The 25,259-nt window shown below is 38.1% G+C and overlaps 1 protein-coding gene across 4 annotated transcripts in view; it reads right to left on the reverse strand.

Annotated features, from left to right (window-relative positions):
• Positions 1 to 694: 694 nt before the first annotated feature.
• The window catches only part of Snca (synuclein alpha), a 100,971-nt gene continuing 76,406 nt past the window's right edge, over positions 695 to 25,259 (reverse strand). For 2 of the 4 annotated variants that reach the window (XM_017592500.2, XM_006236591.5), the window contains exon 5: positions 21,345 to 21,664. In XM_017592500.2, coding sequence (XP_017447989.1) covers positions 21,521 to 21,664 — 144 coding nt within the window. In that variant the 3' untranslated portion in view covers positions 21,345 to 21,520. Of the gene's footprint in view, positions 1,291 to 2,223; positions 2,308 to 21,344; positions 21,665 to 25,259 lie in introns of those variants that run through there. The other 2 variants (NM_019169.3, XM_063285678.1) reach the window with 2 other exon arrangements.

Raw genomic sequence — 25,259 nt, forward strand, 5'->3', positions numbered from 1 at the left:
ACACTGCTTAAGAGAAGAACTGGCTGGTTGATTACCTCCTCCCCAAAGCTCCCTGGGACTAAAGCACCAATGGGTACACATGGAGAGACCGTTGGCTCCAGTCGCATGTGTAGCAAAAGATGGCCTCCTCTGGCATTAACAGGAGGAGAAGCTTTTGGTATTGTGAAGGCTCTTTTTCCCAGTGTAGGAGAATGCCAGGGTGTTGAGGTGTGAGTGGGTGGGTGTGAATGGGAGCACATTCATAGAAACAGGTGGAGGAGGGATGGGGAATGGGAAAGGTACTTCCTGAGTTCTTCCTTACACACACACACACACACACACACACACACACACACACACACACACACACACATGTGTACATGCAATAAATTAAGCAGGTTCTTCCACAGCCTGCCTTGGATATGCTAATATGTCTTATGAATATGTAAAAGGGCTGTAGTCGCTATCCCTCACACCTTTCAGTTCCAATGAAGTGTTTCTCAGTGCTCCCACAGCTCTGAGCAGGACTGTATATCAAGCTGGCTGTGGGCAATGGCACTGGAGAATTCCTCCTGCAGGAGAGAGTTCCATCTCTAACACTTCCCAATTCTTCAAGATAGTGTTAAGACTTTACATTCTAGTTCATTTTGTCAGCTGTTATTTCATGTTCATGCTCCTGATACGCATGATTTTGTTACTAAAGTGAAACAGGAAAAAGGTTTTGCAATGAGATAATGTTTTATTTTATTTTAATTTCCACCATTTATATACAAACACAAGTTAATAAAACACGTCACAAAACTGTAAAATTCATAAATTAATATTTATAGGTGCATAGTCTCATGCTCACATATTTTAAAATATATATTAACAAATTTCACAGCACATCATTCTTCTTAGACAGAAAGAATCATTAAGGACATCTAAAAGTCTTATAGCAAATCACAACTTCTTGAGAACAGCAACAAAAAACGGTGAAGAGTTAGAAATAAGTGGTAGTCACTTAGGTGTTTTAAGTTTCTTCTAACATTTTAGGTTTGAAGCCACAACAATATCCACAGCACACAAGAGCCTGCTACCATGTATTCACTGTAGTGAGAGGGGAGCACCGGGATGCTGAGGGGCAGGTACAGGACTCCGATCACTGCTGATGGAAGACTTTGAAATACACTGTACAGCTTTGAGAAAAGGTCATGACTGGGCACGTTGGAACTGAGCACTTGTACGCCATGGAAGAACACCTGGGCAGATCTTAGGACAGTGGGTACAACGACATTCTTAGGCTTCAGGCTCATAGTCTTGGTAGCCTTCCTAATATCAGGAAAAAAATAAGAGCATGCCTTGTCAGTGAAGTGACAGTTATCAACTGTCTGCTTCACAGGAGGGAGGGCTCAGCCTTTCAATCAGATAAAATTGATCCTCAGCTCAGTGTTTGGGGCTTATCTGTCATGAACATGTATTGGTTTTTCCATACGTAGCATCTGTACGTTATAGGGGTCATCACAGATTATTAGGCCTAATTCTAGATATATCCTTTGATCTGTGATTTCGTGCTGCAGTATGAATTGGCTGGGGCTCTGATTTTCTCCTTTGCTCTGCGTTGTGAGCCGTGAACACCTAGGTGAGCTGCATAAAGCCTCCTCCAGAGCTCATCCTTCTCCTTTCTCCCCCATTAGGAAACCCCACCTTCATGAGAGGTTTCCACACAGGCTCATTTATTCTAAAGCCTGAGCCTCCTGGACAAAATCTAGGTAACATTCATAACAGGAATGGTACTTCCTCAATTAATTGATTATATCAGGATTCTACTGTTAAACTAAACCTATTATCAAACTCTTTTTCAAATGTCAATATAAACTTAAATGACAAAGTTAATTTGGGACTCTACAGTTTGTCTATAACCTTAATTATGTCTTCAGCCTTAATCTATCATATTTTATGTTTTCTAAACATGATTCATAACTGCCCATTGTTGCTCAGGCATTTTCATATGCCTTTGTTTCTGGTAACCTCTTGTGCTAGAATGTTCTAAAATGTTCTTCCTTTGACCTGCCATATCCCTTACTCTCTTCCACAAAGATTAAAATCATTTTCTCAAAACCCTTTTTATGATTGAACTACCCAAACCATAATATGAGGGAGATGTGATAGTGGCTGAGTGTTGCACATAGGCATTTACCTCTGAAGGTACCTAAGAAAATACCTAAGGGTATTTTTCTTGGTTTTCTGTTTGTAAGCATTTACCTCTGAAGGCATTTCATAAGCCTCACTGCTAGGGTCCACAGGCATGTCTTCCAGGATTCCCTCTTGTGGGTACCCTTCTTCACCCTACAGACAGGGAAGTGAAAGCACAGTAAGATAGTGTTTTCACTACTGAAGCATAACTTGAAAAAAAATTATGTCAGGTATACCTTCAAGGCGCTACAAGAAGTGTTCTCAGAAGTGCATTCTTCAGAATTACCGAGCCAAACTGTACCAAACCACCAGAGAAAAACATCATGCAAACATGGGTTACCAATCTGAAGCTTTCAAAGCTTTTGCCCAAGTAACTCATTACCCAGGAAGTTGCAAAGCAAAAGACCCTAAGTTCTCTCCATGAGCACAATGTTATAGTAGCAATGATTTGTAGTGAACTGGTAATGATGAATCAAATAATGGCAAAATATTCTATTTTTTTCTGAAATCATGATAATTCTCTAATAGGGACGACTTAATTTTGGTGTAATGTTTAACAGGACATTGTTTGTGGACAGAATCCACACAACACTTGAATCCGAAAGTAAAAATGTTCCAAGAAAGTGGAACTAATATACAGACACATCATTATGGTTTTCCCTAAATTTGTTAAGGCAAAGTCCATGTGTTTTGTAATTCATTGTTTTATTTTATTTTATGTGTAGGGATATTTGCCCTGTGTGTAGGTCTGTGCACTATGCATGTGTGGTGAAAACAGAGGGCAGAAGAAAGCATCACATTCCCAGAAGCTTGAGCTGTAGACAATTGTGATTCTCCATACAGATGCTAGAACATAAACTTGGGTCCCCTGGAAGAAAAACATATGCTCTTAATGACTAAGCTATATTTCTGGCTCCAATAAATTCATTTATAAATGCTCCCAAAGAAATAGTTCTCTTTGGAAATCTGGAAATTATACATACTTGAAGTTAAAAAAGAAGCCAAAGATTAGATTGGACAAAATTTCAGATTATCTCTCCACAGTGCTGACATCATAGCATTCAGTCTGACATGATGTGCCTTCTTTGTTTTCTCCATCAAAGGCCTTTTTGTTCTTTCCCGTTTGTTCCACCAAAGTAATTACTGAATGATAGAGTTCAGCAAATATTCAAAGAACAGAGATGTAACTGGAGCCTAAATGGGCTAATTTGAAGAGATCAAAGGATGCTTAGCTTCTGTGGACAATATGTTCTGTTTAAATGCTATCTCCTTCTGCTTTTATCATAGACATGAAGGACAGGTTGACAGAGGAAAGAAACAACAGTTGATACTAAGGCAAGATCAGACTCTAAAAATCATGTTTTGGCAGCTGGGCAGGGCAGCTTATAGACAATCTTATCCTGATGTACTGATATCACCAACATCTGTTTACAAACCCAGAGAATCCAATTTCCTCATACTTTCAACAAAATTCAAACTGTTCCTAATATATTACTCTAACAGTATTATACATGGAAGAAGTGTGTGTGTGTGTGTGTGTGTGTGTGTGTTGTGTGGTATTTCAACACCAGGACTTGATCACAAGATGCACATTACAAATGCAGCATGTAAGTTATCAAACTTTTGTGACTATGGGCATGTTATCCACACCACTTCTTAGCATCAACTAGCTTTAGTGAGAAAAGACAGCAGAGAGATCATTTTATTTGTATATAATTGTGAGAAGCAAGTGACACAATGAACCCCTCCCCCTGATGTTTAAATACTTTTTAGACAATTCATGTAAAGGAAATATAGTAAAGCGCATGTTCCGTGCATTTTTAAATGTAAACTGTGAGATTTATGTTATAAACTGAATGAGACAATACGGAAGGCTAATTCTAAGGGTTGCTAACTCTGATATTCCTGAATGAGTAGAAGAGAATCTCACAGACTGTGAGTGTCCATGCATACAAGGGGCTAACTGTGTTTGCCCTTCAAAGTTCAGCCAGATAACTCTGGATGTTGCATAGAAATTTCTTTCTGTGTTTACCATGTACTACAAACAATTAAAATCCATCTATGTCAACTTTAAGCATAATACCAACCAAGATGTAAATGATTAATGGTTGGTTACTTTTTAAAAACACAGTACATGTGTTTGTGTTTCCTAGTACTACCTTTTCGTGTGCTAAAGATTGTACTCCCTTGGCATTCATTTAGGTACTCTATTTGACAAATTCTTGAGGAATTATCTTTATCTATCTTTCATTTTAAGACATTCAAATATTAGTTTGTAGGAAAGGGTTCCATCAAATCATAAATGACCCATAATTTTTATAATAAAATTTAAACCACAGACGTGTCCAAAAGTTTATCTGTGAGCATGTTCCAGGAGAGTTAATCTTTTATCTTTTAAAATATAAATTCACACTCAAAAAAGAGAGATGTCATCTAAATAAAAAAGCAAGAATTTCTTTACTTATAAAAAAACCACTGACAGGTAACCAGTCTGTGGAAAACACCTGTAAGAAGGGCAAAGATAGAAGATCTAGGGTAGGTTGAGGTGTCGGTACAGATATAGTGGCCACGCAAAATACAGGCTCATCAGTCATTTTTCCTACAGAGCAAGTAGTCCAAATCCTGTAGCAAGTATATCAAACATGTACCTTCTCTTTTTCAGAGAGATCTGTGCTGCAATAGCACCTGGCTTCCTTTGCATAGCTTGTACACTACCTGGACTTTAATGTATAACATGCATGCTACTTGGACCTTACTGTATACCTTGCATCATACCTGGCCTCTAATGCATAGCCTGCATCTCACATTGCATTTAATGCACAGCTTTCATACAACCTGCCCTCACCCCATAAATAATTTGAATTCTACCAATTCCTTAATGCACAGCTTGAATCCTTCTAACCCTTAATGTATAGATCCCATCCTGGCTGCGCCCAAATGCATAGCTTGTATCCTACCTGCCACCTCCATGCATACATATCTTGCATCTTCCTAGTTCCTAAAATATAGCTTTCAAGTTACCTGGTTTCCAACCTATCTGGCCCTCATGATGATCTTGCAACTTCCTGGCCCTTAATGCATAGCCTGTATCATAACTGTCTCCCCATCCATAGCTTGCACTCTACTTGGATCCAATGTATGGCTTGCATCTTCCCTGTTCCCCCATGCACATCTTATATCATAACTTCCACTGAAGTTTTCCACAAAGTATTTTGTAGAGGATAATCCTTGGTGGCAAAGTTATAATACAGAAAGCATGGACTGTTCGTGAAAACAAGAAGTTAAGATCAGAACTGATCAGAATTTCCAACTGACCTTGGAAATTATTGTCCACTGTAAGCAATTGTTTGTAACCTTCACAGTGTCATTAGCATAAGAACATAATGTATTAACTGCCAGGATGAATACGGTAAAATAAAAGATGACCTTGCTTCAAAATTTCATGAAGGTAAAAGAAAATTGGTGTTTCTGAAAGACAGTTGCAACAGTATATAGTGATATTTTCAATGGTAAGGGCTAATCAAAGACCGAACAAAGAGAGAGAACTTCAGACCAATTTCCCTTATTAATATCGATGCAAAAATATTCAATAAAATTCTTGCAAACTGAATCTAAGAGCACATCAAAACAATCCTCCATCATGATCAAGTAGGTTTCATCCCATAGATACAGGGATGGTTCAATATATGAAAATCCATCAATGTAATTCGCTATGTAAACAAACACAAAGAAAAAGACCACATGACCATCTCATTAGACACTGAGAAAACATTTGACAAAATTCAACACCCCTTCATGATAAAAGTCTTGGAAAGATCAGGAATTCAAGGCCCATACCTAAACATAGTAAAAGCAACATACAACAAACCAGTAGCTATCATCAAACTAAATGGTGAGAAACTTGAAGCAATCCCACTAAAATCAGGGACTAGATAAGGCTGCCCACTCTCTCCCTCCTTATTCAATATAGTACTTGAAGTCCTAGCCTTAGCAATCAGACAACAAAAAGAGGGAAAAGGGATCTAAATGGGAAAGGAAGAAGTCAAAATATCACTATTTGCAGATGACATGATAATATACTTGTGACCCCAAAAGTTCCACCAGAGAGCTAAGAAGCCTGATAAACAACTTCAGCAAAGTGGATGGGCATAAAATTAACTCAAACAAATCAGTAGCTTTCCTCTACTCAAAGGCTAAACAGGCAGAAAAATAAACTAGAAAAATGACACCCTTCATAATAGTCACAAATAGCATAAAGTACCTGACGTCTACACCTATAACACTGAAAGCAACAAGTCAAGATTTGACCCCCACACTCCCACTGCTCTTAAACTAACATATGTTTTGGATGAGACCTGTATTTTGTTATAATGTCAGGAAGTGTTAATCAACCCATTAATAAAGGAAGCAACACAGTTGCTCTAGAGCAAATCATAAAGATGGAGAAAATAAAGACGAAGAGATTTAAAAGAACTTTGATATAATAGGGAAAGGTTCATTTAGGCAAACATCTGATTATGCTAAGTGCTTCTAATATAAAATATATCCCAGAATTCCATTTTAAATAAAAATAGCGTAGATGTATTTAAAAAAATATGTGGCTGAACAAAATTTCTCCAAAAGCCATAGTTTATTATACCAAACACCAAATTCTAGGAGTGGGATATTTTCTTGAGTTGTTTATCATGAAGACCTAAGTAAAGCCCCCAAACACTACAGGTTCTGTGTACATTTTTCTTTGTTGTCAGTTACAAGTAGATGATAAGGCTATGCTGCTGAAGACACAAAACAACCTGAATGCAGGCCTTAGAGAAGTCAATGAGGATCAGAGCTGGAAGCTTCCCCTCTGCTGGCCAGCTCTCATAGTCATAGAAAGCACTGTACAAGATGCTAAAAGTAAAAGACATCAATCTACTTATCTTATTCTCCAACCTATGAGGCCAACCTTCCAAACACAATATGTATTAGTGCTACTACTGTAGGGGAGGTTACCAATTGCTCTCTGGTTGAAATAATGACCTGCTTCAAACAAGGGAATCCAAGTCTAGTATTAAAAACATTATAAAAAAAATAACACCCCGGCAAAGGATATTGTAGGTCCTTGGACGAACTGAATAGTGCTGTTCAGCAAATTCACTTAGTATCAAACTGCCTTTAAGGATTCATGTTTATACTCTTAAATAAATGCTACTTTCAAGCCTTAATAAGATAAGCCTTTCCTTCCAGTGAACAGTGGTGAATGTAGACACTCATGGTTACAAAAGGCACTGAGTATTAGTGTTCAGCTTTAAACAATACATTTATACTGTCCCCTATAAGGGTCAGTATGCATTGAAGAAGTAATGGCAGAAAGATCGTAAGGGCCAGAAAAAAGAGATAGTGTTCCTTGACAAGACATAGGAATTTCAATCATGAAGGCATAGAAACTACAGCTGCCTACATGGTATATGTGGGAAAATGAGCCTGTCAAAGGTCAGGAATAGACAGAAGGGTTCAGATGACCCTATCTCTCACTGCTCTACTACTTACTACTGATGGTTTGGGGAAAAGGTAAATCATTGCCTTCAATTTTATACCCACTGATGATCACACCATGAACTGATATACAATCTCAACCAATACTTCACATAAAAGGATCTGATTAAACAAAATGGGTCACGAAACAAAACCAAAAGCCATGTATATGGGAAAAGGGCTACTGACAATTGTGGGAGTGAGGTCTTAATAGAGATAAAAGAGAAGTAGAATGTTAGGGAGAGAGTAATTATGAGGGGTGTGTGTGTGTGTGTGTGTGTGTGTGTGTGTGTGTGTATAAAATAGTCAAGTAAATTTAATTGAAAAAATGTACACACCATATATTCCATTTCCCATGTAGGGAAATCCACATATGTATTAATTGAAAAGCATATTTTACTAAGAGAAATAGCCATGTATTATATGGACACATTAAAAAGTAAACTCATCAGGAATGAAAATCTTGTTAGAAAGGAAGTGTAAAATATTTACCATGTATTCAGCCTTTTCTGTTGCCAGGTTTTGCTTTGGCCTAGATATTCACCCTATAGACAGTTTACAACTTGGAGGGGCTTTGTTATCTATGAAAATTGCTTAAGGCCAGGAGACAGTCCTTGAATAGTGCCCTTCTCTTTGCATAAGCCCCTGAGTAGGGTAGTTTGTGCTTGTACTCTCTGGGTAGGGTGTGGGGGGGGGCGATAATGGTGGGCACAAAGGACAAGTAGATCCCTGGAGCTTGCTGATTAGCCACACTAGAGTGGACTCTCAGTTCCATGTCTGCAAATGACTGCCTGTCTGGAACCTAAGGAAGAGTTCTCCCAGGTTGTCTTGAACTATACCTGCTTATTAACTGACAAACACTCATATACAGATCCAGGCACCCTATATTCGTAGATATATAAAATACAACTAAAGAGTTCAGTAATTGAGATTTTTCCCTGACCTTGAGGTCTACCTCTGGGTTAACAAAAACACAACTATAGCTTGATTTTAGCATCCACAGCAAAATAACGAGCCACACAGCTGACTGAAGATATGAGGTTCCCAGTTCATCCGAAAGGCTGCTTTATGATGACAGTGACTTAGCTGCCCTCACTCAGTACAGTATATCCAGCAAAATTACACCTAACAAGATTTTCTCAATGGGCAGAAAATTGCTACGCTATCAGTTGCATTGGAGTAGTAAAGATGGGAAACACTGATAAGAGATGCTGAAAACACTGTTCTCAGGTCACACCTGTAGACCGCTTTTTCAGGTTGTGAACACTAATTTATCCTGTTGGGTGACTTTCATGGAGATTCTAGCCCTACGTGGAAACAATATACACTCCTTCTCAATCAAACATGCACTTGTTCTACTTTGAAAGTCTGATCGCTCCCGTTCTTCATCCCTGAGGCACAGTGATTTAGTGTCAGCAGTCGTGTCAGAGGGACAGAACAGTATAGAGAATTAATAAATACTCCTTTACCTCAACGTTTTAAACGTTTTGAGAGATGATGAAAAACTATATAATATATTAAATAGATTTGAGGAATCTTTTTAGAGGGTTTTAATCAATTATCAAAAACCAATCGTATGAAACACTTGGCAAGCTAAGTAGGTATCCATGCAAAAGCATTTTTAAGTAGAGTTTTCAGGAGGTGACATGCTATCTTAATCTTCATTCTCTTTGGTAAGCAGCATAGTGCTTGCCCTTTTGAATGCACAACCCTGTCATTAGCTGACTCATCTAATGAGCCTACACAGCAAGGCAGCCACTGCTCGCTTTTATTCCTGTTATTTGAATATGATCTAGTGGGAATACTAACACACAATGGAAACCTCAGAATAACCGGCTTTATCATGTTTTAGGACTATTGAGGGAAAATATTATTCCATATGTTTACATATATACCTGAGGATTTTTACTATTATTTTAAACCCTTACAGATTGGGCTTTTAAAGATAAACTTCCTGGTTAGGGAAGGCACAGGGTATCATCAGAGTTCAAGTGGGATGATCTTGGGAAGATTTGCTGCACATTGGACTCAGAAAGAGCTAGCTACATCTTCTTTGCCAGTGTACTGGTTTTGAAAGAAAGTCCTAAAATTAGTAACTGAATGAAAAAGGTAGACATTGACCAACTATAAAACAGGATTAATGGTTTCATTTTAGAAGACCACAAAAATTGCTGAAAGTACTGAGGGGAAAATGAAGGAAACATTAAGACTTTAAAGGACCAAGGCACAAGTGTTTGTTTTAAACAAAGAAGGAAATAATGGATATTTTACCCTACTATTAGACTGATGGAAAATACTTCAGGCAAAACAAGATGCTTGCATGCAAAAAATGACTAGAGTTCTGAGGTTCTGAAGTAGACAATGAAGGCTTAGAAACCAATAGATATGAAATTAAGAAATCTTATAGGACAAAGGAAGGCTGTGTCTTCCTCATCTGAGTGATTAAAAGGCTTTAAGAAAACTGGAGCAAGAATGTGAGCAGAGACCAGGTAAAGTCTACCAGGCCTACCATCTGAAAAGAAAAGTTCCTTGCTTGGGCCTCAGCCTCTTAGATCAACTACGCTATCCAGTGTCTCCATGGAATCATCAGCACTGAGCAGGTAGGGCCTCACAGACCACAGCAATACACTTCAGGAGGATTTGCAAATACTGTCACAGTTAAACATTGTCACACAGTGCTGGTAGCCAGTTTTTTCCTCCTCCTCCTCCTCCTCCTCCTCCTCCTCCTCCTCCTCCTCCTCCTCCTCCTCCTCCTCTTCCTCTTCTTCCTCCTCCTCTTCCTCCTCCTCCTCTCTTTAATTTAAGAATTTTTCTGGGAACTTCAAACCTGTTTGAACAGATTAGTGCTAAAGGGGAACTCTAAACCAGATTATAAAGAAAGCCGATAAGCCAGGGAAAACGTGAGATGGTGGTTCGTGCCTATAATAATGCCCTTGGGGACTGAAGCAGGAACGGCAACGATTCCAGCCCCCCCTTCCTTACATACTTACATAGTACACTTCAAGCCAGTCTGGAATATAGAGTGAGACTTGACTTTAAAACTCAGTAAACAAATACACTAAATTAAATCTAAAAGAATAAGGTAATTAAAAGCAAATGCTTCTACATGTTTTCTTGCCCATCTTGCTTATAAATCAGCCACAGTTAAAACAAATAAACAAACAAACAATACTACCACACTCTCCTTGGTGATTACTACTAGGGTATGGACAAATTCCAAAGATCTTATAAACTTTACCTGAACTCAAACCAGTCCTTACAGAAGGCTGTCATCATCATCCCCATTTTATTCACTGCTAAACAGACTGCACCTGGTTCCAAAGTCTGCCCTCCTAATTATTATGTTGTATTTTTGTGAAACGTCTTGTAAATAAACCCTTCACAATAAAACATTAAGCCAGATTCTGTGAATGAGTTATAATTAATTTCTGAATACCTCAACTATCTCTGGTATTAATTAAAGCTTGTTACTATTTGCTCCAGGAAGAATGATCTCAGATGGCTAAGGGAATTGAGTGTGTGTGTGCGTAGTGTTTTGCCAAGAACAAAAACAGACCTTTTTATTTAGGGGGCAAAAACAAGTTGCTTCTAACGAAGAACCCCACTCAGACAATATTATCTTCTGAATTTGTAGTAAGTCATTTTATTGGTGGTCCTGACACTAGGAACTTTCAGAATAGTTCACATTATTATCATTTGAGTGTTTTCTTCTCCCCTGCTGACAAGGAGCAGAGCTTTGCTGAGCACTGAAGATGGTAATCCCTCCTAAGCCCCTGCATTAATGTCCACTTTGATTATTATAATAAGGCATCATGATCCATTAAGTCCATGGGGCAGATGCTATATCTAGTAATCACGTATTCTTTGCTTACTTATTCACATAGAATATAAAGGGAAAGAAAAGATTACTCCCTCATCATGGCTGAGCTCAATGTTGCCTTTCTCTTCTTCAGAATAAGGCACTGAATGTGTATTTATAGTCTTTTAATTACTTTTAAATCATCCATTATTTCTGGATTACATACATTATAAAACTCTCAATAAGTCACTGCACAGCTCTGTTCAACATTGTCAATGGATCTGCCATCAGTGTGGCTCCTTTAGATCTACTTATGAATGCTCAATAAGAACTCTCAGTTTCCCACAGACACAGAATGTCTACACCAAGACAATGTTAGCATCTTTATGATTGTGAGCAGTAGCTGCAGGCACTCTTATGTGGCGAGAGTGCATGTGTATGTGACAGAGAAGCACATCTGGAGAAAATTAACAGCGCTATCACTTTATGAAAGCTTCCTTACAAATCCACTTCAAGTTCTTTGGAAACTCTGGATAAACCATATCCCTCCCCACTCAGCACAAAGTATTTAGTAACTGACTAACCACGTGGCAAATGGTATCTGTGACATTAAACATGGGACATAAAGTTACCGGGTGGTAATGACCAGTTCATGGTTATATAACAGAATATTTACTGAGGGTCTATGTGCTTGAATGGGATATAATTTTGCTTTGTATTTCAATAAACATTATTTCATTGATGAGTACTCATTATTTTTATACAATCAAATTATAGCTAAGTTTTTTCTTTAGAATACACTTAATTTTTTAATCTTTTATGATAGAAAGTTTTTGTCTGTTTTCATCAATTAGTTACATTGGAGACACTACAAAAACCTCAAGCACCTCATGTGAGAGAAGGAACAGAGCAGAAACTGAAAATGCTGGTGCCAGCATCCTTCCCTCCCCCCTTACCCACAGCACCAGAGGCTGGAGTTCCAACTAAACACTTGGTGGGACATCTTTCCACCCTTGATTCAGAAGGATGAGTAGACTTTTATTGATTCTTATGGTATTGCCAAGAAAACAGCTCTTAATTTCAGTCACTGCTTCTCCTAAGTAAACCAGGATAAGAATTCTATGAAAAGCATGACCTTTTCTTGAGTCTCTGGGTTCAAACTTTCTGCAAAAGTCTATTGCTTATGTTGGCCAGACACAGAAAAGAATTTTACAATCTTAGAGCTGACAGATAAATCACACAGTGTTACTGCTTATGACAGCAACTCGATGCATGGAGGCCAGATTGGGAAAACACGACACATCTTGTGGTTAAGGGGTTATAAAACTTCTGTAAATGAACACTTAAAGTTAATTTATATGAAGAACCAACCAAATTATAAGGACATAGTATTTTATGTAGCAGTAAAGACTAAAACATTTTCGTGAATTTGAATAGAAAACGCTATTTCTTTACATTCTAATTTGTTGACAAGATCTATGCTTAATGCTGCCAAAAATACAATGCTCGTGCTAATATCAACCTATAGGTTCTTCAAAAGAAAGGTGAATTAGCAGTATAAACATTTATATATACTGCGAATGAGGCCAATAATTTCAGAGTATATAGTGATGTATAACAGATAGTTTCATCCCAAACACTATCAAATCTAGAAAAATTAACGATATTTCAGGACTGAAAAACAGAAGACTATAACCTTGATCTAGGGCACTGAGATGTAAAATTTTGATGTCCAAAATAAGGAGAGATTACTCTCAGAAACATTAATATTGCATATCTATATTTTGGGTCTGGCTGGGAAAACCAATGATGGGATATATCATGGACAAAATATGGCAGTAGGAGAGTGACACTGCCCCTGTGGGGATGGAAATTGGAGGCCGATGAGTACCTGGAACACTTGCCAGCAGGACTTGCACATTTAATAACCACAGTGACTTAACTGACCGACATAAGGCTAAAATTAGTTCCAGGTAAATGAGCCTGGCAGTGACCTGCAGAGTGGCTGCAGAACATGAGCGTCAGGTGCATGTGACAGTGAAACCTCATTTGGACAGGCTGGGTATTGAAAATGAAGATGCGGCGACTGTAATCTCCACCATTTATCATTTAAAGTCAGCAATGATTGCTTAAAAGTTGTCCATAGTTTGAAATTCTTTGCTACCTGTAAATTAATACATTTGTCAAGGTCAATATTATAGGTATTGAACAATACAAAATTTTTGAGACAAGTGACCTTACTGCTTACGAGAATAGCAGTAGCCAGAGCACAGTTCTCACACGGAATTCCCAAAGCCATAGGGAACATCCCAATCTCACAGGAATGTTTAAAGAAACCAAGACTCCCAATAACTGGATTCATCATACAAGGGAACTCTGGAGCTTAGGAAAATAGCATCTTTTAAGATTTATTTATTTTTATGTTCAGTGATGTTTTGCCTGCTTGTATTTCTGCGTGAGGGTGCTACGTCCTCTGAGACTGGAGTTACAGACAGTTGAGAGCCGCCATGCGGATGCAGGGAATTAAACCAGATCCTCTGTAAAAACAGCCAGTCTTCTTAACCTCTGAGCCATCTCAGATTTTTTAATAGTCAAGAATAACTATAAACAGATCGTCTGACTAAGGTTGCTCACTCACATCTGTCTTTTACTCAGAAGGCTGGGTCCACCTTCCAAGCCTAGTCATTACACAAGTATCCTCAGGAAGGTAGACCCAAGCAAAAGCAATCAGTGCCTTGTTTAAAATATGTAGAAATGTGAGATTGTATGTGTTCCAAGACTGTGTGAATATGGATAGGTAGCAAAAAGAAAAGGGACGAACCAATTGGTTTTTTCACATTTTTTTTATTTTTTAGATTATAATTTAATTACATCTTCCTTCTCTCTCCAAACCATCCCATATACCACACCTTTCTTTCCTTAAAATTTGCAGTCATATTTTCATTATTATTTCATACCTATATGCATTTGATATACATTTCTAAATATACATTTCTAACATAGCCTGTTGAGTCCATATAATGTTACCCATATGTATGTTTTCAATGCTCACTTATTGGATTTCTTGTCTGACAGGGACTGTTATTAGCTATAGAGAAAAAAGACACAATACATTTCAGGGCACATAAATCCTGTCTAAGATACATTGTCCGAAATGATTCTTCAAATCTGCTATGAATAAGACATTAAAGATGTCAGATCTATAAGTGTGTTTTAAAGACAAATAATAGAAGGCCCCTGTCCCTAAGGCACTGAGCAGAGTTGCTGTATACCATTAAAACATCAGTAATATTTATGATAATCCTTCATCATAAACACTACTTAATGCGAAATTTTCTTTTAAATAAATTATGGGGTCTGTTGGTTTCATAATGTGACTTGCTAACTGACAGCTGCTAGAATTTCTCTGGTACCCTGTCTATTTGAGTGAGAGACTCTCAGTCAATTAGCCATCAGTAGAGTAGCTGATATGGCAATGAAAGAAAGAAGGGGAGCTGCACGGTAATGAAGAGAGAGTGGCCAAAAAGCTCCAGAGAACAGCTGAACAGAGATGATGGGAGAGACGTCATGAAAACCATGAAGACTGTGAGGAACTAGAGATAAGAAGCTGCAGATCTAACCTCCTCTGAAAGCTCTGGGAAGAATTCAGGCATGATGATGACTTAGACCTTAAGCTCATATCCTAGCTGCTGTTAACGGCTGTCAACCCAAACAATCCAGACCGTGGAAGTATGCCACATTGTTTTAGCATGAGAAGGCTAGCAAGAAAGCTCTTTTTCAGAAGGCTACCACACTAGCCATGGTAGCTATGGATCCTAGCCTTGGTGTCCTACCAACAGGCTGTTATCACTGGTAGGACCTGCCTGCATGCCAAGAGCATTCTCTGGCTAATACATAAGCAATAGAACTCTATCCTGATGGGAGAGTCCAAAGATGACACACCTTTTCTGTTTTCTCACCAAAAGTGATAGGACCCAGAACAGGAAAGCAAAAGAAAAGGGGAATTCACTTATTCACCAAGTAACCCTATAAAGTAGCCCATCACAGTGTTGGTCTTCAAGCTCAGTCTATATCCATGCAGATGTTAAACTAAAGCATGAGTTTTAAGTGCTGGGATGTGGTTGTAATTGGAAAAGTTCTGTAATAGATTCTGGAAAATAAATTAGAAGGAAATTAGCCAACTGAGGAGAGAGGCGATGTGTAACTAGTGGTAAGTGGGCATTGTGGAGGAAGAAATGGAACATAACAAGTAGAACCTGGGCATTGCCCCTTGAGGGATTAGTCAGTCAGCCCAATGTCTTCTGTTTTCTCTAAAGATTAAAGACAGTATAAATTAATAGGATGTTTTGCATCTATAATGAAAAAATACTGTCCAATGTAAAAGATAGCAATGATTCTCCAAGGAGAATATTCAGATAGGTCCTACATAAATGACTCAGGTTGTGCTACAGTGTTACAGTTAAACTAAGCACATGTGTAACACACATGAAAAACGTATCTTATCAAATTCTTGAATTAAATTCCTGTGTTAAAATATTAGATGTAGAAGAAAACCAATAAAGACCTAAAAGAAAAAAATTATCATTCAGACATAAAATTGACATACACAAAAGTGTTTTTGCACAATGAGCTTTAAAAATTGAAAGTTGATTTTTGAAATGAAACACAATTGGATCTGTTTTTATTTATTTGTTCTGAGCAAATACTGTTTTGTATTATCCCTCTAGAGAAACTATTCTACCTACCTCATTTGATACATTCTTGTAACTTTAATCTTTTAATTAAATTTTATTTTTACTCCTCGAGATTTTCACACATTGATAAAATGCATATTGATCCTATCACTTACTTTTGATAACTCTCAATTCTGAGCGATTCCCTAGTGACATCTGTTGAATGCTTGGATTTTCCCCTGAAACTGTGGCTCTTCTTGTTTATTATTCATTCCTTAAGTCGTAATTCCATGCCTAGTACTTGAACATTCACTCTGTGCAGATTGGTCATGGTGTAGGCAGCACAAATATGAAGGCTGTGAAAGCCCATCAGTGTGGAGGAGCAGGACATACATCTCTTGTGCTAGCTGCTGCCTCATCAACGTCTCCTCAGGAGTATATATATATATATGTGTGTGTGTGTGTGTGTGTGTGTGTGTGTGTGTGTGTGTGTGTGTGTAGAGCGAAAGGGGGGATATATATCTTGTTTGTTGTTTGATTATTCGAGACACAGTTTCTCTGTGTAGCCCTGGGTGTCCTAAAACTCACTCTGTAGACCAGCATGGCCTTTACTCAGAGATCCATCTGCCTCTGCTTCCTGAGTGCTGGGATTAGATGACTTAGACACGTAAAATGAATCTGTAGGATTCACTGGAACAAGTGTGAAAACCACAGCAGAGAACTCAGTCATGTTTCTATCAAAAGACAGCATGATACAATCCACTGATTAGTGAATGAGGCCACTTCCATTGCACTGATAAATTATGATTTCATTAAGCACCTAATATGCTGCATATCAGCACCCCTATAATATGGGTTTTTTTTAAACAATTCCTCAATGAGAAACTAATTGGGAAAATTTAGGATTTCCCTTTTATTTTCTTCAAACACTAGCAAAATATGTACTGGATGAGTCAGCAACCTGCTAAAAGTGGTTGACAAGGGTTATTCATCACATGCAGCCATTTGTGACTATATTTGAAATGAAGCTGCTCATGGATTGCTCCCAAATTTCTCTTTCACTTGTCATTCCTTCTGCTTTGAATGTCACAGGCCATTGTTGCCTCAGGTCCACTTTTAAAAGTCTCCTATTTCTAGGAGAAAGGATGACTCTCTTGCTTAATGAACACACACTACTGTGTGTCAAGTCACCTGTGAGAAAAGGCTACCGAACTAGGAAAGCAACAGACGAGACACAAGGAGAGTACTGAGAACAGCAACTATAAGCCTTCCTTCTGTCTTGTAGCCTACAACATAGCTGTGACAAAAGGAACATGCATGGCCTGTGGCTAAAATGACCACTGTGACAACTCGATGAAAAGCAATTTGTTCTTTCTTTCTTGAAGGACAGGACAGCTATGAGCTAGCTTGGTCTCTAAGGTGATCTACACAATCATCTTGACTCTCACGGAGAAGATATTACTTATTGTCTTGAGAATCCATTGCCATGATTCAAGTTAGACGGGGTCACTGAGAGCAGGTTTTTTTTTTAAGTTTTAAAAAACCACTGGGGTGAAGTGGTTTTAATAAAACCAAATCCATTTATGTGGGTTCAGATTGACTGAATCTACAAGCCCAGTGAGTCACCTGAAGGCCACAAAGATTCCACTTAAAAAACAAACTGTAAAGGAGGGAACTGGGATTTATTTGGATTCCCAATTATGAGTTTAAGCCAAAAGGAAATTTAGTTAATGAGTTGTTTAAATATTCATAAATACAGTACCTCAGCAAGATTTTTCCAGCATTGCCCATTACTGGATTACTGAAGAATACTCTTTATGAATGCAATATATTGTTGTCTGATATCAACCTTTGCCAGCCATTCTCCATTTGCTGTCTAATAAATCTTATAGTATATATAAATATATCTTATATCTGACCCACATTATTCATTACTGCATAAGAACTTCCCAATTTTATTTGTAAGGAATCCCTAATTTCCACCATTTTAAGAGGCACTTTATTTTCTACTGAAATTCCCACAGGGACTTTACTAGCATTTGAGTTTCTGACATGCGCTGACTTTGTCAATTACAAACACCAACAGGAATGAATAGAAGGCCTAAATCAACATGGAATTTCAAGGTTTCAGGATATCCTGTGTCTTGAAAACCTCCCTCCTGTAATTATCTGAAGCTTTGGTTGGATAATTACTTAGGGACTCTACAGTTGTCCCTTCTCTCTACACAGGTCACCACATTAATTAAGAGAGTTTCACTGGGGACAGGTTGCTGCTCTGAATCTTAAAGTAATTTATTTTTAGTATTTTATTTCTAACAGAGGTGGAGAAAACTTTAAGATGTAAAGTCTGCTTCTCAGCTACATTTTCTCACACAGAGATTTAAAGGGAGGGGGAAAGCAAAGGAAAGAATCTTCTAGAATGAGCCTTCACAATTGTACTGTTACACATTTTTAAAAATAGGTCAGTTTGAAATTCACACATTTTTGATGACTTCTAATATGGTTTTCTGGCTGATTCATTTGAACTAGCATAGACATGGGAACCAGGTGCTGGCTGTGATCAAGAGACTAAAATTGTCTTCACACTGCACCACCATGGTCAGGTGAGAAAGCAAGACAAGAGTAAGCTGAGACCTGAACCGATCAACTGGAGACTGACCCAAATCCACCCGGAGGGCTTCTCTTGGGATGATACTTTGTTGAGGAAATGATGATTAAAGCATGTTTTCCATAGACTTTCTGAGGCTGCCCATGTTACAGTAAAATGTAACTTGACTGAAACTTAGACTCCCATCACTAATTGCCCCAAGAAGAAAAGGGATATGAGAGGAGTAACCTAATGCTGTTCCCTATTCTTACATCCTATTGGTGGGAACCAGCCTTGGTTCTTCTGAAATTATTTCTTTCCTATGTGGTAATGTAAGTACCCTCCCACATAAAGTGCCATGTTAGACTGTTCTGGTGTAGGCAAAAAGCCTTTAATCCAATGGGGTGGTGAAGAACTTAAAAATAGGGATATCATATTTTTATCTGCACCTTTTATAAATCTTTCCTCAATTTCAACGGCAAATTGAAATTGAAAAGCATAAATATGTGAGACAATTTAACTGTTTTTAAACTGAAAATTTTCAGTGATTTGTGGCTGAAATTTGAGCTCCGATAAAAAAGGAAATACTGTCCTAAGCATATGATTTTTTTATATCATAGATCAAATACATGTATTGTTTGACGTTGAGTTTTTTGACATCGAGTTTTCAAAGTACCCTTTTCTTTCATGTTTTAAGATTATAATATAATTACATTATTTATCACTTCCCTTCCCTCCCTCCAAGCCCTCCCATATGCCCTCTTGCTCTTTTTCAAACTCATGGAACCTTTTCCATTCATTGCTTTTACATGTATATATACACATGTATGCACACACACACACACACACACACACACACACACATATATATATATATGTATACATATGTATAATGTTACTTATGTGTGCATTTTCAGAGACAGGTAGTGTTCTATAGCCAGTTGTGCTCTTCCTTAGGGAAGGCTATTTTTCTCACAATGAGAATTAGCTGCCTATAGTTATTTGTATAGGGTTGAGATCTCATGGGCTCTTTTCCTTTCAGTTTACCATGTCATTGTTCTTGTTCAGTTCATGTTTAGGCAGTCACATTGGTGGGACTTTATGGGTACAGTTTCTGACATTACTAGGAGGCACCATTTCCCAGCATTACCAGACAATAAGTTATATGTACAATGTTGAAATATCCAGCATCTTAACAATTAAAGAGGCTGTAAGTAGAGGACTTATGTTGACACACATCTGAAGATTTATTCCTTGACAGACACACACTAGGAATTTCATGTCAGTCTTAGTAGGTGTGCTGAAGGATTAGACTTATTCTGCAGATGGTTAACCTAGAGCTCTCAATGGCAGAGGACAACAAGCTATGTCTAGGAAGTGTGTCTTTGTTCTGAGCTACCAGGTCTCATGGCTTCTCAAAGCACACTCATGTGTGGCTGCATGTTTAGGGGACAGCACGTCAGGATGGCTGAGAGCACTTACCAATCTATACCTCGTGGTCTGAAATCCCAAGAAGATGAGAGAATCCCTTCACTTTTAAAAATAATAGAAAGTGGCACTGAATTCATTTAGTCTGCATCATGCACATTCCAATACTACAGGAAAAGTATAATAGACATGTGGGAACTTTATAATTGATTTGTATACACACACACACACACACACACACACACACACACGTACACATACACATGAAAAATACTTTTGTTTAATTTGACATCTTACTCTCAAATCTAATGTGTCTTCTCAGAAATGAATACATCTTCTTACAAACTTCTATCAAATATTTAGAAGAAAGAAAGCAGATAACACAATGGATCCTTACAATACTGTCACTCTCAGATTGCATCTCTAGAGACTGGCACTTCTCCCACAGTGCTAATCAACAGGCAGCTTTGTACATTAGATACAGTTAAGCTGTAGTTATACAAGGGATACATTTAGGTCACACTTGAGTTAGGCATGCTTTCCTAGAGGTGATTCTGGGGCCCTGGATGATTCTTCATTTTTGTCATTTGTCAGTGTGCAGTTTAGAACTCGAGAACCAAAGCATGACATCCATTTTGTTTTTTCTATTTATGAATATGTGTGCAGGTACATATGGGATGGGGTGGGGATGCAGGCCACAGTAAATCTTGAGTGTCATTTTTCAGGATCTGTCCAATTTGTTTCTTGAACCAGGGTCTCTGTTTAGTCTGGGTATGGGTAGACTGTCCAGGAGCAGCAGCAATCTACCTGTCTTTGCCTCCCCATTGCCATCATACTCGGGCTCAAATTAAGGAATTTGCATTGTGAATGGCAAGAACTTCACTGACTTAGATATTTCCCCAGCTTGATATTAGTCCTTAAAGTGTTAGATTTTTAATGCACAGTTTTGATTTTATTAGTAACTATTTGACTAGAGCCCTAGCACGTCAGTTATATAGATAACTGGTAGTATTCTGCAGTGGAAAGCACAGGTTCCACTCCAGGTAATGGTACCCAGCCTCTTCCCACTGGTTAACCCATTTCAGTTCTTATGATGCAGTGCTTCAGTCTTCCCACCCGTTCCATGAAGTGATTAGATAACATCTTTGACATGTGTTGGTTTTGCTTCTGCGCAAGAATCAACACATCCTTTAGCGTTTGAAAAATGTTCCATTTAATGTAACAAGAACAACTGGTAAACTAAGGTGAAGTGGGATGGCATCGTTTCCTCCTCCAGTTTTTATAATCTGTACAATCTAAACGCTTTGAAACATCAGGAAGTATCTTAGTCTCTCTTTACAGGCTCCGTAAGTACGGTAATGTCTTCTAAGTAGGTAAGAAAGGATCCATAACCACACATGCCAGGGAAAGCTGTTTTCTGGGTCTCCAGCTGTGCTCTCTGTAACGACTCTTGACTCGAAGAGCAATGAGTCTGGGCGGATGGTTTGTGCACTCTCCCATGGGATAGCCCTGTAGGTCGATTTCAGAAATTGCACTGTCTTATTTATTTTTGTATTTGAACACACTATGCCCTTTGAAAATTGCAGATTAAACATGTCACTTGCTCAAAGAATCTTTTTTTCTGAAAATACAGGTACACGAAAAGAAACAAGAATAAACAGATGACTATCTTGTCAAATGGCCTCAGGAGCACATAAGCCACATTCTACAGCCGTAATTGAGTCTAGCCACAGGCAAGCCCTGGGGAGGCAAAGCTTTCATAGGCAGCATCTTTTTGTTCTGTTCCAAAGACAAAGGACCTCCCCAGATAGTACCTTTCCTAGGTCCCCACTCCTCTCTACACATAGACCCAAAGAGATCAATTATACTTGTTCCAGGAAGAAACACAGAAAATAGCATCCGTATTGCAGTATTCCTTTGTGAATAAGTCTGAAACTTGTGGAGAGGAAGAGAACTGTTTTGAGGGAGGCAGAAATAAAACAAAAACTTTGACCTTGCTACTTAAAGACAAGTGTTACTTAGAGTCAAAGGAAAAGATAAGATATTGAGTGTGGATTGTAACTGCATCCTTGGTCTTCTGAGATTACATCAAATGGATAAAGTGTCTAAAGTCTAGTGTGCTTGAACGACTCAGTGAGGAGATCAGTAGAAGATTGAAAAAGCAGACCTACTGTAAGGCGGCCAGCAGAAGGCAGAATCATAGCCATTTGTGAATAAACTTATGTAATACTGGTGTAAATGGATCTTCTTTTTATACAGTAAAATCTACAGCCTTGTCCTCAACAGTATAAAAAGATTTCTTGCTACTCAAAGAAACTCATGAAAGCAAATGCTTTGAGAATGTGGGAATTCTGAGTCTATTTCAATTGACAAATTTCAAGTTCACTTTTAAATTAAATGGCTAGGTTAATTAGAAGTGATTGATTTCCTCACAGTATTTTCATGGGTTGATATCATTGTACTTGATCACATTCACTCCATTGCCCTCTCTTGATCCTCCTCTCCTTCACACTGATGTCTTCCTTCTTCCTAAATGCTCCACCTCTGTCTTCCTGTCACGGTTAGAGCAATGTATATTTAAATCTAGGAGGAGCAGATCCTAGTTATGAGAGAAAACATGAGATATTTGGTTTCTCTTACCAGTGCTGTATTTCTCTTCCTCCCCTTAGCCCCCTTTTCAAACTTAGACAATGGAACAAGCACAGATACTCAACAACCAGAGAATGAATGAAAATAAGAGAATCCCTACCATACATTTGCTTTTCAATGATGGTTTTGAAGCCATCAATCAACCTGTTACAACCCTTCTAGTCACAAAATTACTTGAAAGCCCTTGGATATACTTTGAAATAATTTCTTCTTCCAGAATTCCAAGAAGGAAAGAAAATGCATATGCTCTAACTTAACAGTGATGCTTCTCTTTAGCAAGTGGAAACCTGTTTTGGCAAACATTCTCAATAAAAGTTAGCATTCATAAACATATGCATGTGTAAATTTATAAGCAAAATAGTAAAAGATCTTTACATCTGTATAATACATACACATGCATTTTGTGACCCAGCTCACCACTATCATCCCAATACTACTGTCTGTGATGGTTTGTATATGCTCAGCCCAGGGGGTAACATGATTAGAAGATATGGCCTTGTTGGACTAGTTGTGTCACTGTGGGTGTGGGTTATAAGACTCTCATCCTAGCTGCCTGGAAGCCAGTATTCTGCTAGCAGCCTTCAGATGAAGATGTATAATTTTTCGCTCCTCCTGTACCATGCTTGGCTGGCTGCTGCTGTGTTCCTGCCTTAATGATAATGGACTGAAACTCTGAACCTGTAAGTCCGTCTCAATTAAATGTTGTCCTTGTGAGAGCTGACATGGTCATGGTATCTGTTCACAGCAGTAAAACGCTAAGTAAGACACCGTCCAGGTTTGCTTCTGGATCATGTTTAGCTATAAGTAAAATATGTCTTAAGTTGGACCATAATAATTGTCTTCATAAAATATTAACAAGTCTATGCACAAGATCAAATTTTTCTTCTTACTATAACTGAACTAATCCATCAACCCTCAGTCTGCATCTCTTCTCTCCCTTACTCTGTCCTCGTCCTATGCCCACTTTCATGCAGTTAAGACAGAAGATTCTCAAATCTTTTAAAACTTCATACAGGATTTTTTTCTGCTTTGGATATGTCAATCCTACAATCTAATGGGACTATTTCTACTATTGTGATATGACTTGACTCTTTTCTTGTTTGATTCACATTGAAATGTAAGTTTTATATGAAATGAGCTGTCTTACACTCATATTTCATATGCTGTAATTTTATGATAATTTTAAAAATATGTGTGTGCGTGCATTCACAAATTCACAAAGGATGTACGTAGCTATGGGAGAGATTAAGGAAACAGTGCTAATTTCCAGCCTCGCATGAAGTATTGCACTACTATTCACAGAGGACACTCCAACCGGAATATTCCAGACAGAAGAAACTAGGTCATTAGCAAGGGGAACAGACTTGCATGGTTCCTTCCTGAATAACTCACAGGTAGCTGATTTCAAAAAAGTCAGCCAGGCAGATCAAAGCAAACTTATTCATTCTCAAGTGTATGAGATAACCTTACAGATGCTAATAAATCACCAGTGGTCCAGGAGGGAGGCTTAGGGCTCACAGATAGCATTTACAATGGAAGGAAATCAGGTTCAGTCTCAAGCTACCTGGTCTGAAGAAGTTCAGGGTAAGTAATGGAGCTGTGGGATGGAAAGAGTCAATGATTAACAGTTACCGATCCATCTCTATACCAACACTGTCTAAGACTATGAAAAGCCACAAACCAGCTTTAGTGCCTCATCAGGCAGCCACTCACTGGTCACTCCTCTCCTCCTCCTCGATACTCAACAGCTGTCAAACAGACAAGAAGTGAAGATGTGCATTCTTCTATCAACTAGTTTCTAACTAGTGAAACTCTATCAACATGGATTTCATCTGTCTCTAACCAATTTTCTTCTAGCACACAAATGTTATCATCACTGTCTTTAACCTGATGATGGAGTCCACGTAAGCATTCATTTAACTTTCAACAATGAAAAGCCTGCAACCAATGTGACAGTAGGGATGGGCTCTCATCTCTCTGTGTATTTCATGACACTATCAATGCACGGATTCCAGGGTTGTAGTTTTTCTTGAAATGTCAGTTAGCTTGAACAAGTTTATATCTTCATTGACCTGCTCTAAGTAAAATAGGAAGTATCTGATAGGCAGTGGCTATGGCTGACTACATAGCCAGCCACTAGATGTCTCCTTTAACGTCAAATGAATTATGTTTGTAGAAAACAAACGCGGCATAACTATTCATTTTAAAAACACACTTGCTGTCACATCATCAGTCGGTAATAAGTTTATATAAAGCTGAGTAGCTGTTAGAAACAAAGTTTATACTTAATTGAGATGTTGAATTGCTTTTATAATCTCAGGGATTGTTATTTTTTAATCTAAAAACAAATTTAGACAATCAATTAGATTTTAAATCCTGCTTAATAGGTTTCACAATAAACAGCAAATCTGTGTATGCTTTAAAAATGTGATTGATATCCTCTACAGGCATGAAT

The sequence above is a fragment of the Rattus norvegicus genome, chromosome 4, assembly GCF_036323735.1.
Source record: "Rattus norvegicus strain BN/NHsdMcwi chromosome 4, GRCr8, whole genome shotgun sequence".
Classification (NCBI taxonomy): Eukaryota; Metazoa; Chordata; class Mammalia; order Rodentia; family Muridae; genus Rattus; species Rattus norvegicus.